Raw genomic sequence first — 25,765 nt, forward strand, 5'->3', positions numbered from 1 at the left:
AATACGTTTTTTTTGTATCCGTGTGTACAGACCTTCCAGCTATACATCTTTCTTAAAGGATACATAATAACAGGCTGTAGATAAATGATTTGTAACCTAGATCAAAATTCAGTTAAAATGCTGACAGGAACTTAACAAATCTTGGATGAGTACAAAGCACTGGGTCCGGATATTCTTCCATAATGAAATAATAATAATGATGAATATCACCAGGCCGAGACCCAGCTGTTGCTACGCCAACAGGCTCTTCCTTTCTTTGCCACAAATTCATTATCATTACGGACTGGATTCAGAACACCGGAAAGTTCCCCGTCATTGTTTCATTTTACAGCGCATTCTAAATGCTGAATATAATAAGTCATTCTCTCTCCGGTGTTTCCAGCCAGGCTTCTCACACAGCTGGGCCCGTCTATTCTACAGAGAATATGCAGGATCAGAGCAGAGAGCTACAGAGGGCTGTACACTGCCTGACACTGCACTCTCACTCTCTGCGCAGTACCAGTGTCAGGAATGCCTTTCATCACAACTGTGAAATATGCAGGCTGACGCCATTTTTAAATTGGAGTGTAGCTTAATAGGGATTTTTTTCATTCCTTGATTTTCCTTGATTTTGCCTGATGCTCCTACACAAAGAGAGCACGGTTCACCTCTTTTTCTCCTTGAAGCACTGATATTTTTCGGGTTAGTCTTGTTTTCTGCAGAGCCCAGGTGGCTCTGAACTCTGCAGTGAGATTAGTGCTTCATCGGGGCGTTGGAATGGCTTTCGGGGCACATTAGGACGTAAACGCGCACAAAGCGATATCGCAGATGCTCACCTCAGTGTTCCACAGCGTCGCCCGCGTCCCTCGTAAACACGCCACTCGGTCCCCCGTCGATTCCTCTCGTCAAGACCATCCCTCACTTTTCCCCATCGTCGTGAGGTCTGTCTCCCCGACGGATGGCCGTTTTTCATTTCGAGGCGCGGCAGCGGTATAAACGCGGCCATTAAGCTGAGCGACTGTGGCGCTCCAGAGCCCGGGGGGGGCGGGGGCGGGGGGGGGGGGGGGGGGCGGGGGGGGGGGGGGGGGGGGGGGCGGGGGGGGGCGGGGGGGGGGGGGGGGCGGGGGGGGGGCGGGGGAGCCGGCAGACTGACAGGCGCTCCGTTCCCCTCCGTCCCTCTCCCCACCCCTCCAGGCCCCGGTGACAGCGCAAACGTTTCAGCTTCCACGCGCGCCTTATCTATTATTGATTGATGAAATATCGGACACATTTATATTCATTGTGTGTGTTTTGTTGCTGTTTTTCACTCTGGGGCAGCTGAAGCTTTGCCTTCCTCTCCTCTGGGTGAAATGAGCACGACTGTAGCACAGGCATGGCTGATGTCTCTTCTGTTTCTGTCACTGATGGATTTCATCAATTCAATGAACATGGCTAACATCATTTGTCAGTGATTACAGTGTAGTGGGCCTCTGAAGATTAGAACTTTGAGGATCCTTGATTTGCAGGATGCAGCAGTGTAAATGGGTTAGCTTTGGGTAATTCAGTTGTCATATTGTTGTGTTTGAAGTAAAACCTTGCATCTACAAAAAAGTACATTTTCAAGAAATGAGAAAAAACTGCTCAATTATTGCGCTACATCGGAAAGGGACATGGTTATATGGTGTTTTGCAAACATTTTATTTGTAAAATTTCCACAAAACATGGACAGTATACAGCTGATAATACAATTTCTCACTTCATGTATCAAACTCAAAAAGAAGATGGAAGAGCTTTTTAGTGATTTTTTTCATTTGGAAGGTTCGAGGTGTCATCTAATACTTGCGTCAGCTGTTTTTTTTTTCAGTTCAGTTTGTCAGTTCTCTGGCCCTGCTGTGAACTTGTCAAGCAATACAACTTGCTGACAGTGTGAAAAAACTGGTCTACTCTACATTTCTTATTAACTGGTGAACTGTTCAGACAAGAAATTAACTGCCCCCGTTCCACTCACTCATGGACATTTGCGCAACCCAATATAATTATACATGCTCTTACACAGTACATTGGCCAAGCTTCATTTAAACAGTTAATTTCCTGTGTGACACGCTCATGTGTCTGACATTGGAAATTCAATAATGAATAATGGATCTCTTTTTTAACAGGTGCAGAATGAACTGGCCGTGGCACTGGCAAGGAAAGCAAGGAAGTCAAGTAAGTGATTTACAGAAGTGCAAATTAACAAATTATTCAAATTATATTATTGACTATCCGTTCTCTCAATGGTTTGGCTCCTCTGAAGATCAGAATGTGCCAAACATATTCCTCTGTCCTGAAGTGAAATTGACCGTGCTCATGCTCTTAAATTGTGGTGTGTATCTCATAAACCGCTGGCAGAGAAAACACCGCTTTCAGCTTCTCTGTCCTTGGTGTTCCCTGTCTCTTGCCCTCCTGTCACTTAGCACTGCCGTTCCCAAGGCACCAATTATTGGGAAATCCATGTTGGATGAACAAACAGCAGACAGTCTGCTTACAGTTTGCCGGGTCCTTTACTAGAATGGCTTGTCAGTACCGCTGGTTTTGAATACAGCTGGCTCTTAATTAGAGCTCTAGTCAATATCTCAGGCACCTCCACAATACCTGGAGGTCTCAGGCAGTATTAAAGACTAAGGTATGTTGAAAATGTTTTTTTATATCGCACTTCAGGTGCATGTGTGCTTCCTGGTTGTGCGTTGTCTATAGAACAGCCTTAGGTGCATTGTAAGCATATTAGTAAGCTTTTGGTACGGTATGTCTCATGTCGTAATAGAGAGATTTACGGAAACTAATTAACCTGGATTGGTATTTCTCCGACTGTATGAGTTGGCAAGATGTATCAAACTATATGGGAAAAGGTGTGGTAAAACTGCTTACGATACTAGTGATAATATCTGCATCTCTTCCTGAATGACACATTTTATCACTTGACAAGGAGGTGGAAGAAACATTTAAACATTTAAAGGGGACCAGCTGGAAATATAAATTTAATATCTTGAATTGAAGCAGCATACCTTTTTTCGTGGTTCCTAATCCAATCTGTTGTCAATATGTTTGTCACATAGATGCAAAGCTGCAGTGATCGTTATGGTACATGGGGGAGCTCAAATTTGGCTCAAAGCATGCGATACACCTGCACAGCTTTGTCTCCAGGTGACAAATATGCCTCGATGATGTGCACCAATTACAGAATTTCAGTTCACAGTATAAGGTAGGGTGAAGACTACCAACTGTAGTCCTCCATTTGGTCTCATCCTATACCAGTGATCTTCATTCCTGGCTCTGGAGAGCCGCAGGGTCTGCTGGCTTTTGTTTTCACTTTAATATCAGCGACCAGTTCAGGCCTGAATAACCGGGTGAGGTGCGTTAACTGTGTAATCGACTGCTGCAATTGATCCAATGAAGTGCTGAGTCACAACAGAAACCAGCAGACCCTGTTTCCCCCCAGGAGCAGGAATGAAGATCACCGTCCTACAGTATGCCTGAAGCCAGTAGATGACGGCAAATGTTTGTGTGGGTTTGGCTTTCAAACGTTCAACGACAATAAGACACGGCGGCCTCAATTTATGGGTTTTGATGCATTTTACATCAAGAGTATATTTGACATTACATTTTTAATGCCGCTTTGAGTGTGCTTTCTTATTAGTAAGATCATGAACGATGAACATGAACGATATTGTTTGTAGCCAGCGTCTGAATCTTTGCTCACTGTGGAGTGGGAGGCGAGCTGGTACTTGATTGTTTTGAACCTTTCCAGGGTGATGCAGTTGTGAGGTATTCAATGAAACAGTTCACTTTGTTCTAGCAAAAAGATGCTTTGCTACTCCAGTAGTGTTCACTGAGCACCACATTGTGCCTCCAGTCACTGTTGTCAGTGGTTATACGGCTCTGCTCCTTTTCACAGCCTCAGTGGCCCATCCAGATTTTCACCTCTAACCTGCTGGATGTGGTCCTATGCAGTAAAACTCCTCCTATTACTTTTTTATTGCCAATAAAATGGTGGAAGATTTGTCCTTGGTTATCCTCCCTGCTCCTTGTTTTAAAAGAACAGATAACATTTATTTCCTTTTCACCCTAAAGGCTTGCGTAGCTTACCCATTCTTCAGGGGACAGGGACCTTAGAGATGGAGGTGAAATCCAACACGGCTGTGTTCAGCCAGAAAGAGGGAGGGTGAGAATAGTTGAGAGAGTGCAGAGATTCACATCCTTTCCCCCACCCTGCGTATCACAAACCCAGTCTGTATTGAGGGGGGGGTGAAGGTATGTTGGTATGGGCTTTGAATGCGTGTGATTGACATTCTCTTGCTGTCTCATCGCAGTGGCAGAAGAGGACAGAGCTGAGCCTGAGGAGGCTAGAGAGAAGAAAGCACAGAGTCCCGCCGAAGACAAGGTAACCTGGGAGAACACTACACTGCCCCCTGTGAACACTACACTGCCGCAGCAAGGAAGCTGGGCGCTCTGTTCAGTGTACTGTCCATCAGGGCTTCCCCAGACCACTCCCGTTCCCACCCCTGTCCCGGTCTGGTTTTCGCTCAGACCGGAATCGCAGTTTCCCTGGTGTAATGAGCTGTTGTTAATTGATCTCTAGTCCCAGTGAGCCATTTACAATGATCTGCCCTGAAGCCAAGTTATATCAGAATCAGACGTGTGAGCTCTGAAGAATGAATGTCCGATACATATTCAAGGACTCCGCAATCAATTGGGTCGGTCCTTGAGAAGTAATGCATTCCATTTTTCTGGGCTTTGCTCTGCAGAAACCCTTTGGAAAGATGGGTATATTAAGCAAATCTTTCAACTGATAGATGGGTGAAGTCACACCGCAGTTCTGAGGATTAAAATTATGGACACATGGTCGCTGAAGCTAAACACCTGCCTGTGGAAATGGGGTTTGCAGACAGATAGCAATGACACCTCCAGGCTGATGAAATCAGTTTAAATATATCTGAAGCACAAGTTTTTGTTAACCAGACTATGACTGCTAAAGTTATTGGCACAAACCCAGCATGCACAGGACCTACAGTAGTTCTGGTAGCTCTGTTAGACTACTTATTCATATTTCACATTTTGCAGTACACAAGAGTAAGATGCACAATGTGAATTTGGTCCCAGCATTCTCCTATTTTATTAAATACAAAGCTCATGTTTGTTTGTACTAGCTAGCTGAGCTTAACAGTAGCACTGGAACATAGTGTAATTTTTTTTTTTAGGTTTATTTTTGTACATCTCTGTTAGTTTACAAAGAATCAAGAAGTGATTGTCTTGAAATGAATCACAGTCAAACAAAACGAAAGGAGAAAGCCATGGTGAGAAATTTGTTTTGTTATTTCTAATAGTTCTCACTGTGGTGACTGTTCTGTACCCATGGACCTCAAATGAGGAGGGGTATTTTAGGCTGTTATTTTCGCACAGTTAGGGGGGAGTCTTTTATATTATTATAAATTAGGTGCCATGTCTTCAGTCCCTTCTCATTACAGCATGTGAAATGAAAACGGTGAATAAGATCATCTGAAGCCACATCATATCAAACTACCCTTAGTGTTTGTGGCAGAGTGATCACAGGCCACACAAGCATCCAAGGGAGAGACAAATTGCTTCCATGTGGGTGTTAGTGAGTGTGTGTGTGCGCGCTCGTACACTTCTGCGTGTGTACTGCTTTCAGTGGCTTTGAAATGTGACGTACATCTTTGTTTACTAGCCACTGCACAACAACATTTTTGTTGCATCAGTCTAAAGCATTGAGGAATTTATGTCTACACTTATGAATTGCTTTTAAAATTAATCATGTGAAGACAATTTAAAGATGTAGATATTGCCAATGCAAATCTGAGAGCGTTCTTGTAATGTGAGATACATTTGTGGGATTTATGGCCTTGCAACTATATTTGCAAAGCAATTGGCCATATTGCTGTATCTACAAATATCTAATTGATAAATTCACTTTTTGCCAGTGTCATACAGGTCAGTATTATAGTGTAACTTGGGTACTGGGACTCATGCATGTTTTTTCTCATCTCAGTCATTGAACTCTTGCTCTTTCAAAACTACATGTTGGTTTCATGGCGATTTACCTAACCAGGTCCATTCAGATTTCTGGGACAGCCTGTAGGTTGTGTCTGTGCAGTGCAGTAAATCTACCCACCGTAACCACTTTCTCTGTTTTTCTGTTCAGTTCATTATTTCTTTAGATTTTTTTCTTTGGTGTTGTGTAACAGGTGTGTGGAATCTTTGTTCCTATTAAAAGGTATGATGATTTGAATCAAAATGGGAATGCTGTTTAAGGAGATGAAAGGCAATGTATATAGTTTCAAAACAAAAAAAACTCCCATATTTTATATTCTCAATTATTTTAACATGACGTATCTGTGTTAAAAGGAACCTATGGCTGTTAGAAAGACTGTAAAATACATTTTAAATTAAATTGCCGTTATTTATGAATATTTTTGGAGCAAAGTGATTGGTAGCTTTTATATCCACACAGTATGTTGCATTGAGCCCTCATAAGAAATGCTGTTGTGAAGGGTAGAGGAAGCTCTGCACAGTAGAAGAAACAGAGAGGGTGGGACTGTGTGGAGCTCTTGATATCATCAATGTTTTCACAGGAAATGTGAGGCATTTGGGGCAGGGGGGGCTGGTGGAGGGGGGCTGGTGGTAGGGTTTTGAAGTGGACGGGTGAATGTTTGCAGGCCACAAGTTGCATAACGGTCTCCTTTTCCCAAACCGTGACTGTTAGCATAGCCAGAGATACATGCTGAGCTGTAGGAAAGATCCCACTTAACAGCCTGTGCTTTTCTGCAGGACAGCTCAGCTTGCTTACCAGTGTGTTTGTTTTAGTAGCAGAAATAGCTTTGTTTTTAATCTCCTGCCGCTGGGAGCTGGCTGATGTTCTGACATTGTGAAGTTGGGCTGAAAGTTGGCTTTTTGAAAAGCCGCTGGGCTGCAGTGTAGTTTGTTCACCTGCACTGTGGGCTGAAGGGCTTGTTTTTGGGCTAGCAGGCCGATTTAGCCTGGCTTGCAGTTAGTCAAACCGCTAGACAAAATAGTTCCATTTGTATTATGCTGGTTAAAGCAGACTGATTGGCCTGTTTATTCTGGTTGCTTCACAGACACAAAATTGTCCTTGCTGTAGATTAGCTGATATCATGCTGCACTATCCAGGATTTCTGTGGAGTTAAAACCCCTATGAAACAATATACTTCCATACATACGCTTGTATTTCTGGAACATTTATGACTGGAAACTATGACTTAGAAGTAAGATCAGTTTATTGCCAATTAACCCAAAGTAACTGGAATTCTTTCACACATCTCTCCTAGATGCACACATAAATGGTCCTCCTAGATTTATAGGCCCCCTACACACATGCACTGGTCAGAGAGAGGTTAGAGTGCTGAGTCAGCTACAGTGCAGTGGCCCTGGAGCTGATTCTGGGTTCAGTGCCTTGCTCAAGGGCACTTGGGCTGTGTTTGTGGGCACTGTGGATGTACTGTGACACCAGCCACCATCCAGCTGCTAGCTCACAACTTAATACACACTCCTGGCCATCCCGGGGACTGAACCTGCCAACCTTTCAGTTGTTATTCGGCCTCTATCTCTGCCTCACAAAAGTTTACCATTTGTGAGGTAGAGATAACAGTTTCAGATTGTCACTTAAATATACATGAATGTACACGGAACTCCGGAAATACTTTCAAGCCACTCTCATTGTGGAATGCAACAGTGAAGAAAATGGCTTTTTTACAAAGTTATTTTAAGCAGGGCTATTTGAGATGTATGCAATGCGTCACAGTTAAATTCCATTTTATCCTTCTCTCTCTGAAAAATTGAGTTTTTGGCTTGCTGTGTGGAAGTTGTCTAGAGCAGTCATTTATGTTTAGTCACATATTGCCCTCTCATAAATGTATGAAGAATCTAAATATGTGCTTTACAGAATAACTTGTTGGCTAATTTGATCGAGTAACATCTTTGATTATATGTGCACTGTATTTATGACATTCTATCCAATCTAAGGATTGAAAAAACCTTTTTTTTTCAGCAGAATTCAAAAAAGCCCTTTTATTGCATATTTATTAGCTAAAATTAATCACAAAGCAATATATCTGTATCGACTTGTGTTGCCTAGTTATCCTCACTTTTGAGTGGCAAGACGACCTTGGCCAGTGGTAACGGTAGTGAAAACTTAGTAATGCACCTGTTCATGTGAAAGTAGCCTGCGTTGTGTGTGTGGTATTTTCTTTCCTGCCGAATCAGCCCCACAATTGTAGGTTTTCTCATGTGGTGCCGTTGGATGATTTATCGCTCGCTCAGACCTTAGGGTATGCTGGCCTGGCCAATGAAAATATATAATTTACAGGAAAAAACAACATCAACAATGGCCAGCCAGCCTCTGACGACAGCAGAGTAGTGTGGGTTACCCCGCCCCCCCCCCATATCTCTGTCTGCTAACTTACAAACTGCCCCTGATAGCGGAACACAGCAGACTCTCTGGGCCCGCCACAACCCAAAACCCCCCCCCCCCCCCCCCCCCCCCCCGTAAACACACACACACTCTCACCCCTCCCGGCCTCCTCCCCTCTCTTTCCTGTTCCCAGGAGCTCGTGGAACTCCCCTGGTGGGGCTGAAGTGGCTGTCAGGCGTTTCCTAGTCCTTTCCTTTGACCCCCCTCTCCCCTTCCCCCGATGATGGAGAGAGAGAGAGAGAGAGAGAGAGAGAGAGAGAGAGAGAGAGCAGAGGAGATCCACACAACCTCTCACTGTACACCAAACTTTCACTCCGAACAGTTCTTCAGTCTCAGCTCATTCTGTTGAACTGTGGAAGAGGTCACATACACACACTCCTATACACGCAGATTGAACCAGGGAGGACAGACTCTAACACACAGTTTGGACCGGGGAGGCCAGACTCTAACACGCAGTTTGGAGACGCTGTGGTTCTCGATACTCTGCTTATTGAGAGAAGGGGAGCGCTGTGATTTTCGTTACCCCATCCGCCCCCTGCCCGCAACTTTTTCACCATGTCCTGGGACTGCGGACTGAGGTACATGTTCTCTCTGCCCCCCGCGCTGCAGCAGGGGGGCGTGTGCACCCTGCACGACAAGGAGGAGATGACCCGACTCGAGATGGTCCAGAGGCTCGCCAAGGACGGCTGCCGCTTTCTTCAGACCCAGAACAGCAAGGCCCTGGACCGAGCAGAGGTGAGTGAGCCCTGGTCTTAGCTACCTTCTGCAAGTGTCATTGTGATGCTGAAGACAGTCCGCGCCTTCTCTACACAGTGAAGTTCTTATCTTTGGTAAAGCGTTTGTCTCATCTGTGGTGAAGTTTTTATGCTGATGCCGCTGGTGAAATGGCCAAGCGTAGTTGGTAACTGAAGAGCTAGCTGCACACATGGGGCTGCTGTGTGGAACATATTCAGTAGGCAGAATAATTAGAACTGTAGAACTCGTTGCAGTAAATATATATGATGTCTTTATATTTTACCACTAGAACCATGCTATGAATTTGAGTGATGTGCCTGCTTTCTTCATGCATTTTTAAAAATGATTTCCTGGATTTCTCTGCTGTGGTAGAGTATTCACTGTGAAATGCAAAGTTAAAGCTTTCTCCAGATGGTCATTTTTATCATTCTCTGTGTTCCCCCCCCCGTTTAAGTTTGGCCCCATGTGTGCTAATTGAAAAGTGTGTTGGTGGCAAGTGCCTGGAGCATTGCGTGTCTTCATTTGGCCATATTACTACTAATTTTAGCAGTGTGCCATTGTAGCGTGTGTGGTTAGCACAGCTGTGTGTTTTATCAGGATTGCCGATATTAGCAGTGAAGCTGCACTCTGCTTATTTTTCATGTTCAGGCTGTTGTTGGCTGTCAGGATAATGTTTGGCTGTCAGGTCTTCAGTCAAAACACAACTGGATAGAATACCTAGCTGATGAATGCTACAGTGTTTTATTTTGCATTGGCTTGGTGGTGTTAATTGAATCCTGAGGCCACCGTATCGTAACACAGTGGTGGATAATTTTTTGTATGCGATGATTAATTATCCCTTTGCCTTATGATGTCCAGGCAGTTTTGAATCCTTGGCGAGAATTTAAATCCTTTGAAATTGGCGAGCCCTTTTTTTTTTAGCACTGTACCGATCATGGCAGAACTGAGACAGTTATTTTCAACCTGGTGAACCCTGCACTTTCAGCACCCTCTCCATACCAAGCATTTCAGACTCTGCTTAAATCAGCTCTTTATTAAAACTGCACGTACCCTGCAGCTGTTGAGTATTCATCTGCATGCCTGATGATGCTGTGTACTATGTGCAATAAGACATAGTAGTTAACACCTGCAGGAAGCTCATGTATCGACATGCACACTGTTAACAAGTCTAGGCACATTTGTGAATAGTTATTATTTGATTGCCTCATCTCAGGGCTCAGGCTGTTTCATTTATAATGGCCTACATGCTTTTGAACACTTGTCCCTATAAAAACATATGTGTGGTGTGATGTATTTTTAAGTGATGAGTCATATGTGAATGCACTTTAATGACATCAAGAAGCAAATCCTGACTATGTTCAGTTGAATGGTACATCTTATGTTTGATCTAGTCTACATGTTGACTAGTTACGGGTTGTGCTTAATACTTAATAATTGGCCAGCAAGATATTTTTTGCTTGTTGGTTTTGCAGTGATACTTTTTGTTGTGTCCACTCAAGAGGTCTGACCCGCCCATCCCCAGAGAAAACAAGTTCAACAATGGTTCATTCGGCTTTTGTCGCATATCTTTCAGTTGCCTATTGAAATTCATATTTCAATGGCTGACATTTGGTTTTGACTAAACAACTCAGGCCAAGGCTGAAAGTAAATAAAGTGAAATTAATATTTTCCAAAAGTCATAAGAATGTCATTGAATACAGTCAAAGATAACATGCCGTATCCTGGTGTATAACACACTGAACAGTGTGTTACAAACAAATAGCAAATACATACAATATATTATTTTATTATCACCCTTGTTTAAAGAGAAAGTAGATTGTCACCTCAGATCTCTGTAACTGAATACCCTAATGTGAATCTATCCTCAGAACCATGGTAGTTTATGTATTTGTAATGCAGCTGTTACATTTGCCCATTAGGTACTCCCAGTAACCACAGTTACCTGAATACACCTTGGCCACTGCTGCTCTTAGCTTTGAATTTGATTTTGTATCGATGCAGACTCCTAAATTGGGAGACAGTGTGGTTTAGTGGTTAAGAAACAACATTTGCGACTAGAAGGTTTGTAGGTGAGAAGCTGCACAGACTCATTGAGCAAGGTATTATGTCTAATTTGTAGTGTCTCAGTAATGTTTAGCTGTATAAATGTGTATAAAATCTTCAGTAAATTGTGTTCTTTCTGGGTGATTCTAGCAGTCACAGGCAGTTCACTCTCTTATTCAGTGGCCTGTGATTTGCGGCTTCAGAACTGCTGCTGATTGATTGCTCACAGAGGGCTCAGATTTTCCCTTCCTGCAGGCTGTGTGTGGTACAGAGACAATAGCAGGAAGGGCTGACCAGAACGGCGCTAGGCATGGCTAGCATTTCGGCTGTCGTCATATCAAGATGTTGACGTAGTTTTTATTTTACTGCCTCAGGTTGTTGACCTTTACTCCTGCAGCCGTACCACACGGCCATATTGACTGTCTCTTCACTGCCCGCCAGAGCAAGGAGTTCCACAGCATCAGCGATAAAATCATATGCCATTGTTTCACAAAATGCCACGTTCTTTTTCAGGTGTGTTAGGTAAAGTGGTGCTCGGCATGTCTTTGTGCTGCACCCTGGGATTGGATCTTTGTTTTTTTAATGTTTACATAAATCCAATCTCTCTGGAAAAACACTTTTAGCTTTTAAATTGTTAAAATGATGACACTAGGATGAATAAATGTATGCAATTACTGTCAGCGTATTAATCATTTAGATTGTATTCAATAATTCAGAAGTTTCCAGAAAGGTATAACCATGTAAGTTATTTTATGATACAGCTGGTATAGGTTTAAATGTTATTTTATTCTATGGAAATATTTGTGTGTGCTCTACAGATAGCTTCTTTCAAGTGTTGACATGTTTTCATGTACACTTGTACTTAATATTATGGTGACTATCACTATATTTGTGTCAATTTTCTGTAACTGCAGTGATATTTGCGGCAACTAGGCTAGCATTCATCTGTAATTGCTGAAGAAATTTCAACCGAGAGACTGCTTAAGGTTGTCTCAGAGCTACGGTAACGAGGCACGGCTTTGACGCAGGCAAGCCCACGCAAGCAGAACACCATGCGGCTTAGGAACAGCACACGTTTCCTGGCCCACTTGCCATGGCACCCTCCTTTCCGTCGGGTTCAGAACCCCGAGTCCGCTCACTTTCCCAGGGCTGGGGGAGAATGGAGCGGGGCGGCGTGTGAGAGGCGCAGAGCGGTGCAGTCAGGAAGCAGGGTGAGGTAATGCCTGTTTATGGAGCCCCTGCGATGGAGGGGAAGGCTGTGGGGAACCGTCTACGGGAAACGTGCGCTATCGTTTTCTTTTTCCAAGAAAGGTTTTTTCCCCCCCCTCTTTAGCTCCATAGCCTTTCTGTGAACAGGATAGAGTGGACCACGGAGAAGGATGCAGATATGCACGTATCCACAATAGCTGATAAAAGCTTGGGCGCATAGACCGCGATCATACATCATGTGACTCGTGCTAGGTATTTATAGAAAAGACGATTTGTATCTCAGGAATCAATTATATATGAGTGAGCATGGAGTAATGAAGAATTAAACAGGCAGCCCCTCTCCATTATGGAGAAGTTTGTGTCCCTGTAATGGACAGCAGAAGGATGGAGTCCCCCACACCCGCCACCCCCCCCCATACCCACCTCCTCCCAAGGCCACAGCAGTCAGAGTCACCTTCAGCAGGTCTCACATGAGATCCTCCTGAAGACACTTAAATCATGTGTAGCGCAATATGAACCCTTTGCCATCCTGTTTTTTTTTTTTTTTGCGTATGACCTTTATTATATCACTTAGGTGCGAAACAAGGTGTAACACTTTGTGTAATCTAACCTTAGTTAAATGTTATGTTTGCTCCCCTAGTTACGGTGCTTGTCGTTACAGAGCAGAAAACCGCGGGAGCTCTGCAGTTTAGCCTGCCAGACAACACCGCATTCCAGCGACTGCTCCAGAGCTCGTTATGTAACTCGCACCTCGTAAATCTTACTTAAGGGTCGCAGATGCCCAACTTGTATGTTTTTCCCCCATCTTATCGTATTTTCTCTTAAGTAAGTGTTGTAAAGTTACTTGTTACCAAAAGAATTCTGAACTGCAGCAAGTGCTCGGACTTGGCAGTCTGGATACATGTGTGTTGACTTTGGCTAGCCTTCAGAAGTATCGTTTTAACAGCCAGGATGATTGCTATCATATATGCTGTTGAAATGCTGTTTTCCACAGCCTCCATTTCCCGACTCTGTTGATTTAAGTTTTTCCAAAAAAATAAAATTACATAACTGTAATTTGGATTCAGCCAAGGTTCGTATGTCAGCCATTGTTTTTTTGGGGGTTTTATTTGGTGGGGGGGTGGGGGGGGGGGGGGGAACTGGCAGCCATCTGATCTCACAGAAGATAGGAATGGCGGCAAATGTTTATCATTTAATCTATTTAGACTAAACATTAACATTAAAATATTGCTTCTTCTTTTTGAGGTTTGCGGTCAAGCATATTGTTTTCAGAATTCTAATGCCTTATTGGATAACCATGCATCAGAACTAATGCATGAGCAATTTGCTCAGGGGATTTCTTCTGTTATTTCAGCAGTTTAGTTTGTTTAGAGGTTCTTCAGAATAATGCTCCACCCATGTTTTCCTATGGGGACAGGGAGTTTACCGGTTAAGACTTTGCGTACACAACAGAAGCGCGTGGGTGTGAAGTGGTCTTTGGGGATATGCTCTTTACAACACACAGTAGCTCTCTTACTCACTGACTGGCTCGTCCAAAGACAGCACTAAACTTAGTTTTACCACTAGATGGTGAAAAGGCACGAATATGGGAATCCATCAGAGTTCTTTAAGGGAAAGGAGCAACATTATGTAACATGACCTTAACATGCCGTGACATCCAAACGATGCTGTTGTGTCATCCCTCAGACATATGTGGACTCCCTGCATACTTGGTAGGGATGAGGAACTCAGTATTTACACACAAGATGTCTGTGATGCTTCACGGCTGAGGTTTTCCAGATGCCCGAGGTCTCTTGGAACGTTCCATGTCTGGCTTGTGTGAGCTGGTCCAGCCTCGTGTGCAGGAATGCTGAAAATGTCTAGCGCTCAAGGCACATCCAGAGGTCAGAACACCGTTTACATATGAAGGTCAAATGCATTTTATTGGACCTGGCCCAAGAGCTTGACGAATTTCTGTGGTATGGCGTTTTTTTGTTGGGAGCTTTCCGCAGTCACGTCAAGCACTTAAACTGGGACATTTTGTACCAAGTGTTCCCTGCCGTTAGTGGTAGGGACCCCAGGGCTTACGCCTGAAGAGCTGCATTGGTGGCCATAGAGGGTAGTGAATCTGTGGAACAACAGGCATTAGACCCATAATTCATTTGGTGTAAAGGACTTTTTCCTCTTCTGTGTTTTTAGCCCTCTGCCTTTGAGATGGGGTAGCTTCGAACTTCTACAGCATGCATTCCGTACTGGATAGCTCAAAATGAGAAATATGATTTTTCTACCATCTTTATTTTAAGTTTAAATCTTTGTAAACTGGAAATGTTAGATAAAGGGAAAGTTGGTCCCCCATGGTTCTTTCAAGTCTTTCATGCAAGACATATCTTGTAACTTTGAGATTGTGTGTTGTTTCATTGAGCAATGAGAATACACTTTAGCGGCATTTACAGTAAAAGAATAATGAGGAATGTATGAATATTTCATTATCAAATCTTCCACAGGAGCATGAGATTTTTGATTTCAGAACCTCAGTGCTTTTCATCTACAAATGCATTTACCCTAGGTACACACTCATTCGTATTCATATTGACAGTGATTTGAACAGAACATTAATGATGTTAGCTGTAACATGCTCATAATTAATCATCTACTGAACCTCAGAGCCACGTGCACTTCTAAGTGCATTCAGTTGTGCACTGAAGTTTAATCTCCACATGGACTATGGTAGCTGCAGAGGGATGCGGGTGGCCATTCATTTTATAGAACTATGAAGTCAAGCCCTTGTAAATTCTGTCGTATATCCATGAACCTTTTAAGTATACACCTGCTATGCTGTAGAATAGTGTACTTGAGTAAAGGTATTAATTTTAAGATGATTGTTTTTATAAAAAATTTTAAATCTCACATTCAGTTTTTCATATTTAGAAATGCATGTAACACTATGGTTTAAAGATTCAAGTACTGTCAATGAAATTTGAGAACTTCTTTGAGATATGCTGTTAATGATTTTTCTCTACTGCTTTTAACAACTGTTCTAAATTTAAGTTTGTAAATTCAAAAACGAATGCACTTTGAGCTTTCGTAAATGTACTATATAAATTTAATGATTCATTCATTCATTCATTCATTCACCTGCTTAGACACATTGTATGCATACAACAACTTCGTAGTGTTCAAAGTAGTACCATTGGGATTTGCCTGATGATATTTTGCAGGTAAATTGTTCAAGGTAATATATTCAAATTACCATCAGTTAAGGTGTAGCATGATCTGACGTGCAGTGAAAAGAAAGGAAACTTGTAGCTGATGGTTGAAGTCACTATTGGTGTCGAGCCTGGTGTCCCTGATGGGAATGAGGAGGTGGTTGTTGTTTCCTGCAGTGTAGATATTTTTACACCGGATCTCCAGACAGCCAATGCTTGTGTGCCTCCACTCAGGAAAGCCTGACCCCAGGAAGAGCTTGTTGATGTGAACATCATTTGTTAAGCAGTGTAGTACTGGCCATGTGTTAGCCTTTTATTTTACATCATTCTCTCTCCTCTAAAGCATCTTTTCTCCATCTCCATTCTTGCAACTTTGCATTCTGTGTGTTCTGCTGCCTTATTGTATTGCTGAAATTCATACCTGATTTAATAAAATGGATCAATAGCAGCACTCTCAAACTAATGTTGCCTATGCCTTCCACAGCATGTGGTAAAATGATACTCTGTCAACAATATAAAATGATGATGTCATAGTTAGTGAATCGCTGTAAAGTCTGTCTGCTCATCGTGTATTTATGTTGTTTACTCAGTGGCCACTCTATTAGTTACACCTGCTCCTTAATGCAAATAGCCTGCTTCTGCCATCAGCAAGACATGTGGCTGGAACTCTGTATATAAAGCATTCAGATATGGTGAAGTGGTTTAGTTTTTTGTTCAACCAAACATTGGAATGGGCAATTTAAGAGCCTTTGACAATGGTATGATTGTTGGCGCCAGATGTGGTACTGGCAGTATCTCAGAAACTGCCACCCTCATGGGTTTTTCATGTACTGCAGTCTCTAGAGTTTTACTGAGAATGGTGTGATAAATAAACATCCAGTGATTGGCAGTTCTGTTGGTGAAAACACCTCGTTAATGATAGAGGCCACTCTCTTTGAAAATTGTACTGGAACAGCTGTGGTAAAGCACCATGCTGAAGGTCCATCTGAGTTTCGCCTCCTGGGACAAAGTAGGACATGAATGCTTACATTGTGTAAGGTATCTTTTTTCATACTCTTATGCATATCAAAGTGCTTAAATTCTTCTGTTTTTTTCATCACTCACACTGGCAGTTTTCTATTCATTGACATTGCTTAATGCCACTTCTGGAGGTGCACACACCTGGGACCCAACACCAACGTGTTCTGCATTTCCCTTTGTGACCAGGAAATCAGAATCTTTGAAAGTGTCCAGCACATCAATATGCATTTTGAAAGTCATTTTGACCACAAATATGATCAACTTAGTTTGACCAGTTTTCACCTTGTTATAGTGACTGACTGATTGAATAGTCACATTAAATGAATATATTGTGCAGCCAGATTTGCCATTAAGAGACCATTAAGTCATGAAAAATGAACCCCAGAAATGCAAGCCCTATAAATTTCATACAAGATGCTTATTGCCTGTCACGTTTTACAATGGAAAAATAATGAAAGCTAATTGGTATCGTGTCAAATTCCATGTTGTGAAAAGGGCATCTAATTGTCACTTTCATTAAGCTGGAGCTATTCTTGATGACTGTACATAAATCTGAAGACCCTTCACTTTGGTTGAAGTAGAAAAAGCAAAAAAAAGCAAAAAATAAAATAAGGTCATATGACCTTCTGTTCAGGAAGTGTTTCATAACAGGAAAGTGTTCTAGAACACTGCAGTCAGATTCTTGGAAGCTGGTAGAGCACATTATTCAACTGCTCTTCTTTTCACCTTCCTCTCATGTCATGTCTTATGATGGAGAGGATATGAGAAGGCTTTATCCAAGAGCCACACCTAGGTGGCAAACAAAAATACTGTCCGTTATGGGAGTGTACTGGATGAAAGGGTCACCATGGAGATTTTTCAGTTAATGATTCTCATTAGGACACTGGGAAAATCTATCCTGTATGCCTCCAACAGCGAATCTTACATCACATCTCAGTTACCTAGTTGTTTTATGATAGGGCTAAACTCTTGTTTGCTATTGACCTGAATCTTTTGGCGTGGTAGTGCGGTTAGGAGTGATTCTGGGTTGTTGTGCATTTGTTTTGCACCTATATGAATAGACAGATTGGAAGATTGGTGTATAATGCCGTACCTATGATCCCTTCTGTTTGCTTTGGGGGAGGCCCTCAGACAGCTGCAGAATTCAGTGGCAGTCTACTGTGCATCTCATATATGTGGCGGCTGTGAGATGCTTCACAGCAGAAGCAATTAGTCAGGCAAACTGCAGCTGGCTCCTCATCGTAACCATGAAAAATTACAGGTGCAGAGACTAGCACAGGGACCTGCAGAGACTAGCACAGAGACCTACAGAGACTAGCACAGAGACCTACATAAACTAGCTCAGAGACCTACAGAGACTAGCACAGGGACCTGCAGAGACTAGCACAGAGACCTACAGAGACTAGCACAGAGACCTACATAAACTAGCTCAGAGACCTACAGAGACTTACAGAGACTAGCTCAGAGACCTACAGAGACTTACAGAGACTAGCTCAGGGACCTGCAGAGAATAGCACGGAGACCTACAGAAACTAGCACAGAGACTTACAGAGACTAGCTCAGAGACCTACAGAGACTAGCACAGAGACCTACAGAGACTAGCACAGAGACCTACAGGGACTAGCACAGAGACCTGCAGCAGTGCAGTGGGAGTGCACTCTACATAGTCTTCAACAGATGCGGCTGAGAAAACACTATAACAAGCTAGTGGACATTTATTGTCTGTTTTTATTGTTCTTTATACCTGACATCAGTGGGTCAACCATTTAAATTACAGAATAATAAAAACAGCAACTGTACATGTTACTCCATGAGCTGCCACAAACACTTTATTGTGCAGTATAATGCATATAAACATTTTTAAAGGTTCTTGAAGGTGCTTTCATCATTTGTGCATATTTTCTAGTGTAATTTTTATGTACACAGCATGGCTCATATCCAGGCGCCTGCGACTCGTCACTGTGGATGATTTGCAGCAGCAATACGTCCTCAGGATGGTGGCCTATTCATACATTCATGAGGTGTAAATTCATAGAGTTTCCCTAATGAAGCTCGGGCCTCTCTTCACTGGCTGACAGTAGAGAGCACCTTTATCACCACCTGTCACCTCAGGAGTACATCTGGACCTGTCTCTAAATCCGATACACATCTGAGGATGCCGTTGATGCATGTTTAATGTAAAAGTGATTGCGACTGGAAATTATTCTTATTATTATTATTATTTTTATATAAGAAAGGAAAGCTGTGTTGAACCAACAGTGATATATTAGAACATGCTTTTTGCTCCCTGTTCTGTTAGTCTGGCTTCTGGTTCACATGAAGGACAAATCCATGTTGAGCCAACAGTGAACTGGTGCGTTTCAATCCCTGTTCAACAAAAAGCCTCCTCATTACGCCCCCCGCAGTCAGGGGTGTGCAGTTGCCCTCGGGCCTCTGGTCAGACACAGGCACCTCGCTGCTTGGTGTAATTATCCCAGCTACGCTCCAGCAGCATTGTTTTGGTCCTGGCTCCTTTGGGAGTAACCTTTTCCAGCCGAAATCTCCTTTTTAATGCCCTCTCCGTGGGTGTCCCGACCAGCTCCGATATCAGTCTCTCATAATGCTGAATTTCTCTGTTTCATTAGACAACTACTGCTACACGGGCATCATTGTCCAGATGGAAGAAAACAACTGTACTGCAGCGTAGCACAATGATGAATTTATAAACGTTACAATACATTATGGTGTTTCCAATACAGCCGTGTACGGCTTTAAATCTCACCTGTGGGAGAAAAACGTCTTTGGACTTTGTTTCATTTTGTGTGCTACTGTACCTGCACAGGAATATTGATTTGTATGTGAGTGCCTTGATGCAGTTTTTAGACCCATGATGCTATTATGCTTCATGCGTACTGTTAGATGGTTACAATCTGGGTATTTACACAGGCGTGAAATGAAAGTGATTGCACATTAGCATAAACTGAAAGCCATTGGTAAAATGTGTAAAAATTCTCATTTGCCGAAGTGGCAGTGGGTAGCAGTGTTCATAAAGCCCGCGATGTTTAAATAGTTCAAAATACAACAATAAAGATTTTCCATCGTGTAGCCGTTTTACCGTGAATCATCTCCCCAGTTGTGGTGAGTCGTGATCTGGATTTGGCATGTTTTTGTAGTCTTAAATTGCCCTGTTGTAAGCGCGGTGACCCCAGGGGAGGCTGTAAAAAGTGGGATAAACAGTTGAGCGTTCGCCGTGGTGTGGGTGGATAGGTGGGGATCGGCAGAGTGCGTTCCCCCAGAGCCGAAGCCTGTGGAAGATTGATAACCCATGGGTAATGAAGTGGCTGTGCTGCAGTGGCTGCTGGGATACGCAGTGATGTCAATGCTGTTATCCTTATCTCCTCCTGTCTGACCTCCCTTTAATAAGCACTGCTGTTGAGGGTGGTCTCAGCAAAATGGCCAGAACATGGCAATCTGTGCAAAATCACTGCCCAGACTGGCATGCCTTTTCCAGATTGTGGAAATGAACCTCCAGTACAATACAAATCATTGTTATTGTGCATGAAGCTGGTTCTTCCATACTTGTGGCAGACATCTGTGAAAATGACAAAATGGTCTTTTGATCAAAATTGATTAATCTCTGTGCAGGACAGGAAAGACGATAAATCAATTTTTTTTGCTGTCGTCAATTTTGTCAATGATTTTTTTGTCAATGATTATTCCCTCAACCTTCTTCTCACTGCCTTTTCTTTCCCCCTTCTCTCCTCCCCTCTCCTTCTCTCTCTCTCTCTCTCTCTCTAACCCCTCCCTCTGCAGCCCCACAGTGTGGAGGCTGTGCGGGTGTGTCTGAAAGAGCGCGGCCAGAACGTGCTGGTTCTCCAGAGGGTGTCGTCAGAGCGGCCGCCCCCCCCTGCCTCAGCCGGGGGCGGGAGGCAGGAGGAGAAAGACAGGAGGTAAGCCTGCTCGCTCGCTCTCTCTCCGCCTCAGTCATTCCGTCTTGCTCTCTCTCTCTGGAGCACACAGGCACGCGCGCTGCCCGGCGCTCAGGCACACGCACGCTCGCACACACGCCCTCTCCCCGCAGCGCACCGCTCCGCTCGCCGTCGGCTGGTTCTCAGCCCCAGCGGGAGCTCCAGCGCCGGAGGAAAGACAGCAGGGCGCGCGGCGGCCGGCAGCCCGGGAGAGGAGAGCCCTTCCTGGGCAGCGCCGAGCGCTCGGGCCGGGGGGGAAGGGCGGGATCTCGCGGGGCATGCGGCAGCAGCAGCGGCGGCGGCGGCGGGGACACTGAGGATGTGCAGCGCCGCGCGGCTCCGCTCCCTGGACCTGCGGCTGCCCGCCGCGCTGGTGGAGGAGGAGGAGGACGAGGAGGACGAGGAAGGCTCGTGCGACAGCGGCAGCAGCAGCAGCGTGAGCGGGGAGGCGGTGTCCGTGCCCACCTTCGACGTCCCTTACTTCCGCTACATCGACGAGGAGGGAGAGGAGGAGACGGAGGAGGAAGAGTGGAGCAGCAGCCGCTCGCTCTCCTCTGCCGAGGATGACTCGACCGACTCTTCCTCTCTGTTGTCCGACAGGTACGTGGTGGTGTCGGGCACGCCTGAGAAGATTCTGGAGCACCTGCTGAGCGACCTCCGGCTGGACGACGGTCAGGTGACCACGCAGGGAAAGGAGGCGGGTGAGTGACCGTCCCAAACTGTCCCTGTCCCGGTGACCCGCAGGTGTGTGAAAGTGATGTCACCTCTGACCCCTGCCCTCTGAACTGTGTGGGTGTGTGTGTGACAGAGAGGGTCTGCATGCATGTGTGCTTAGTATGCACCATGAGCGCCTGGGGTGATAACTTTGCGTTCCTTTTGGGTGGTAACTTTAACGACAAGGAGACTGGGTTAATAAAAGCTTACTATTGGTGGGCTTGAAGCGTTTATGCCCCAGTAGGGCTGGAAGAAAAACAGCACGTTTCACATGCAGAAAGGGCTTTGGAGAAATTCAGTAGCAGCACAGATGTACTACTGTATGTATGGAAAGGCTGATCAAATTGTTTAGGTCAGTGTCACTTATATTTTCCACTCAGTGCTGAGTGTTATTGTGAGAGCAGTAGAGGTGACAGATGACATATGTTCTGCAGTGCTGGGCTAGGGTCTGTCCTGCATCTTCTCCAGGGCTGCAGGATCACAATAACTGAATGTCAGATGAAACGGCTCTGTGTTTTGTTACCTTTGATCTGAACAAAATGGAGGGCGCATGTTTTACATATCTGTGCAAATTCTCCTTCTTGTCAGGTGTTGGTTGTGGATTGGGGGGGGGGGTGAGGGAGGGGGGAATTCCGAACGCATTGCCTCTTGCTGTGAAAAGCCGTTTTGATGATCGGAAGAGCGAAGGGCGGCCGGCTCTCTGCCGGGGTTTTTGGGAAGCATGAATATTTATGCGGCAGCGGCAGCGCCGCGGGGAGAGATGGAATGTTCTGTGGCCGCCGGTGCAGAGCGAGGCACTGGCGGGTGACCCGAGATCAGCGGTAATTCCCCCTCGCCTGCTGTACCTGTGAGCCACACTGCCCCTCTCCCCGCCTTATCACACATTTAGATTCAGAGTGCTGCGAAATTCAGCCCAGTGCACAGGGTAAATACGGTCTCTCTCTCTCTCTCTCTCTCTCTCCCTCTCTCTCTCTCTCTCTCTCTCTCTCTCTCTCTCTCTCTCTCTCTCGACATTAGAGGATGCTGTAGAAATGGTGTGAAATTTCAGGAATGATGTGTGTAGTAATAGCAGTTGTAAGAATCCCCTCAGACACACCAAACTTCTGTGTGGTGAAGGAACGTGTGTAGTCTTACCTGGTGCTACCAAAATGGGATTAATTTAATGTTATCTCAATTATCTGAAATAAGATTTTAATGTTTTCTCTGTGCTAACAGAAGGAGCCTGTAAATTAGGGGCTAAAGTCTCTTTCCACCAGTAGTGTGGCCCTATACAGATTGTTATCTATCTTAGTGCACACAGACATGCCTTTGGCTTGTGTAGCCTACAATGATACTATGTGTATCTTGGGATGGCACCTAGTGTATATTAGGACCTTAAAACCGCTAGCTGTGTAGTGGTTTATAATCAAAGAGGACTGCCAGGTTAAAGTGAATACAATTTATTGTACAGTATGTTCAATAGTGGCAATATACAATGGTACAAAATGAAAGTGTAGTTGAATGACTTTAGTGAATGATGTACAGGACATCGTATTTTGCTTTTCCCCTTTTACACCCAAGGATCAAAGAAAAACCCCAAGTCATCAAAGAGAGACACAGTCACAACAAAACAACAGTAACATCAATGACCCTGTTTGCGCTATCTCTGTAAGCCTATCAAACCAGGTTAACCATTGTGGCACAGCTGAATGCTGAGTCATTGGTTACTTACATTACGTACTGTTCACTTTTAAATGGTGTTGCAAGATCTTTATTCAGTGCCCATTGTACCACACCATCAGTGACACCAACTTATTCCCCTTGACATATGGACAACCTAAGGCTTACATAATGCTATTTCAGCTCAGTAGCTGTGCAGGCATTTCGCAGAGCCAGCAGAACGGATGCAACTGTGCAGTATTGGGGCAATATTGCACTGTCTGTCTATCCAACCTTGTTGACTGCATGTCACCACCACGTCAGCACAGTCTGTTTTCCTTGGGGTCTGACAAGGGGCTCACTAGTGTAAATCACCCTACACAGCCTACACAGTATCTTCGCTGAGAATTGAGGAGACACTCACTGATGTAGCTACTGTGGGTGAATGCAATTAAAGGCAATGTCTTGGGACAATACATACATTATTTGGCTCATAATTGACTTCAGCACTCATTGGGATTTTCATAGAATCTATACTGTGTGTGAACATGAGTGTGCGTGCGTGCGTGTGTGTTTGTTTGTTTGTGTTTGTGTATGTGTGTCTGTGTGTGTGTGTGTGCATGATATGGATGGGATTTATTTTAACATTAGGAGGTAAAGATGCGTATTTAAAGGATGATTTAGTGTGAGTAATATATAGTTTTTTTTTGCTTAGCAACCTATAATGTTGAATATAAATTCTGATATAATTACATCCGAGGGATAAATGTACTTTCTGGAACATAATAAAAATGCAACTCAAAGGTGTAGAAGGTGAGCCATGGCAGTAATGAATGTATCTTTTAACGTAGCTTAACGTTACAGTTCATTGATCAGAACAGTTTCATTTTTACTGCCTCTGATCTTCTGTACTATTCCATTGAGGGACAAATGTCATTACCTAAAACTGTTGATCATCACCTTAACAGATCATTGAGGCGTCAATATCCATTTATTGTCCTTAGCAAGTGGAATTTAGAAATGGGGGCAAGTTAACCGGGTTATATTGAATAATATGTCAGTGAAGGCATTCTATCTGCAGTCACCTTGATTGATACGATTCTTTGAGAGTTGGCTCAGGCTGGGATTTAAGCATTGCTAAAGGCTTATTTCCCAGCATGCACCACATGAACCCTTCATTGAGCCCATTGAAGATGAAGGAAAAATAAAGTAGTGGCAGGGAAGCACTAGAAGAAGTCGATGCTCACTGTATTCCTCAAGGTTATTCCATATGGATTCAGCAGGCAGCTGAGAAATGTTCTGACTGAAGAAGCTGTGCTTGTTTACTCCCTCAACCAAAGCCTTTGAAAGCTTGCATTTATCCTGCCGAAGTAGATAGCAGCTGTTGGAGTATCTTAACAGTCATTGCCTTATAAGAACATGTATGGAGTATCCTCACAGGAAAGGCTTAGAGTGCATCACCGCAAATTAATGTGGCCTCTAATGTGTTGTTTGGCCTCCCAGTTGTATTGAGGTTAATATACTCATTTAACAGGGAAATGCATAACTGAGAGCAATAAATGATGTACTGATCTTATTGCTACCACAAGATAAGCAAGTCCACAAGCTACTGCATGCCTTGTATTTTTATGTTTGCCAATAGCAACGTTACATGATTGAGTTTACATCAAGCTCCAAGGATGACTGATTGACTGCTGTCATCATTGCTTTTCCTGAGACTATTTATGGATACTCATGCATGTAAAAAAGTTTAAAAAAATCCATAAAATATTGGATTGCAGTCTACTGTTTAGGGTTCAGTCCTGTACATGTCTTACTGTCCACCCAGCTTTTTTTTTTATTTTATTTTTTTTATTACTTCTTTTAGGATTTGTTTTTTAAATACCCAAATGGATGACAGGCAGCCAGTCAGCCTTATACAGCTGCAGGCACGCTTGTGCAATGCATTAGCATTTTACACATTCTGAACCCGGGAGTGAGAACAGAGCAGACACAGCTAGAGCACAGTCCTGCCTCTCATATGCCATCATATATTTCTGCAGTCTTTTCACTGTCTGACTCAAATAAAAGAGGGGCAGTTCTTTAGATAAAATACAGAACAATAAACATTTACCGTGAAGTCAAATGGCAGCCACACCCTGAGAAAAACAGGTGTTCTTTAACATTTTTGTTATGGACTTCCTTCTTCTGTCACGTTTCGTTTGCATTCCCTCTAGATGCAAAAACTATTTTTCCTCTCTACGAGATGGTTGCAGTTAATCAGGTGAATAATGTGGGATCCATAGAACAATAATCACACAGTTCATGGCTCATTGTGTTTAACTGGGATACTGTGATAACAAACAGAAGCCACAGCAGTCAGTCCAGGCCTTAAAGATGATTGATGATGTGATGATCACCACTAAAATATTCCTGAAATGTTTTCCATGTACTCGCACAGGTATGTTAACCTTCCAGAATGTTCTCCTAGTTTATAGTGCCAGTTAACTGATGTTGTTGCTGCTGTTTTTTGTCTTTAAATCCAATTTAGTCATTTAGCCAAGAAAGTGTATGAGAGTAGTAATATGAAATAGCATGTTTATTTACATTAGGTTTAATTACATTTTAGCAATTCCCCATAATGCCCCCAGTTATACTCATACTATCTATTGCCATTCAGTGGGACAGTCTTACAAAAAAGGTGATGCCACATGTTGACATGAAAATCTATTGCTAAATCCAGGTGGAAACAAGGTTGATAACATCGCAACAGTACTGGGTTTGCAGGTCAGTGCATTTTACAATGGCCTTTTTATCATGTTACAGCCAACTCTCTCTCAGTCCCCAGGTTT

General features: G+C 43.7%; 1 protein-coding gene across 2 annotated transcripts in view; it reads left to right on the plus strand.

The window, feature by feature from the left end:
* Positions 1 to 25,765, plus strand: part of rapgef5b (Rap guanine nucleotide exchange factor (GEF) 5b) — a 71,362-nt gene that overhangs the window by 24,896 nt on the left and 20,701 nt on the right. The window contains exons 7-11 of one of the 2 annotated variants that reach the window (XM_035426104.1): positions 2,118 to 2,166; positions 4,308 to 4,378; positions 9,053 to 9,178; positions 20,428 to 20,564; positions 21,183 to 21,283. In XM_035426104.1, coding sequence (XP_035281995.1) covers positions 2,118 to 2,166; positions 4,308 to 4,378; positions 9,053 to 9,178; positions 20,428 to 20,564; positions 21,183 to 21,283 — 484 coding nt within the window. The remainder of the gene's footprint in view (positions 1 to 2,117; positions 2,167 to 4,307; positions 4,379 to 9,052; positions 9,179 to 20,427; positions 20,565 to 21,182; positions 21,284 to 25,765) is intronic. The other variant, XM_035426112.1, reaches the window with a different exon arrangement.

This window comes from Anguilla anguilla, chromosome 1 (genome assembly GCF_013347855.1).
Source record: "Anguilla anguilla isolate fAngAng1 chromosome 1, fAngAng1.pri, whole genome shotgun sequence".
Taxonomy (NCBI): Eukaryota; Metazoa; Chordata; class Actinopteri; order Anguilliformes; family Anguillidae; genus Anguilla; species Anguilla anguilla.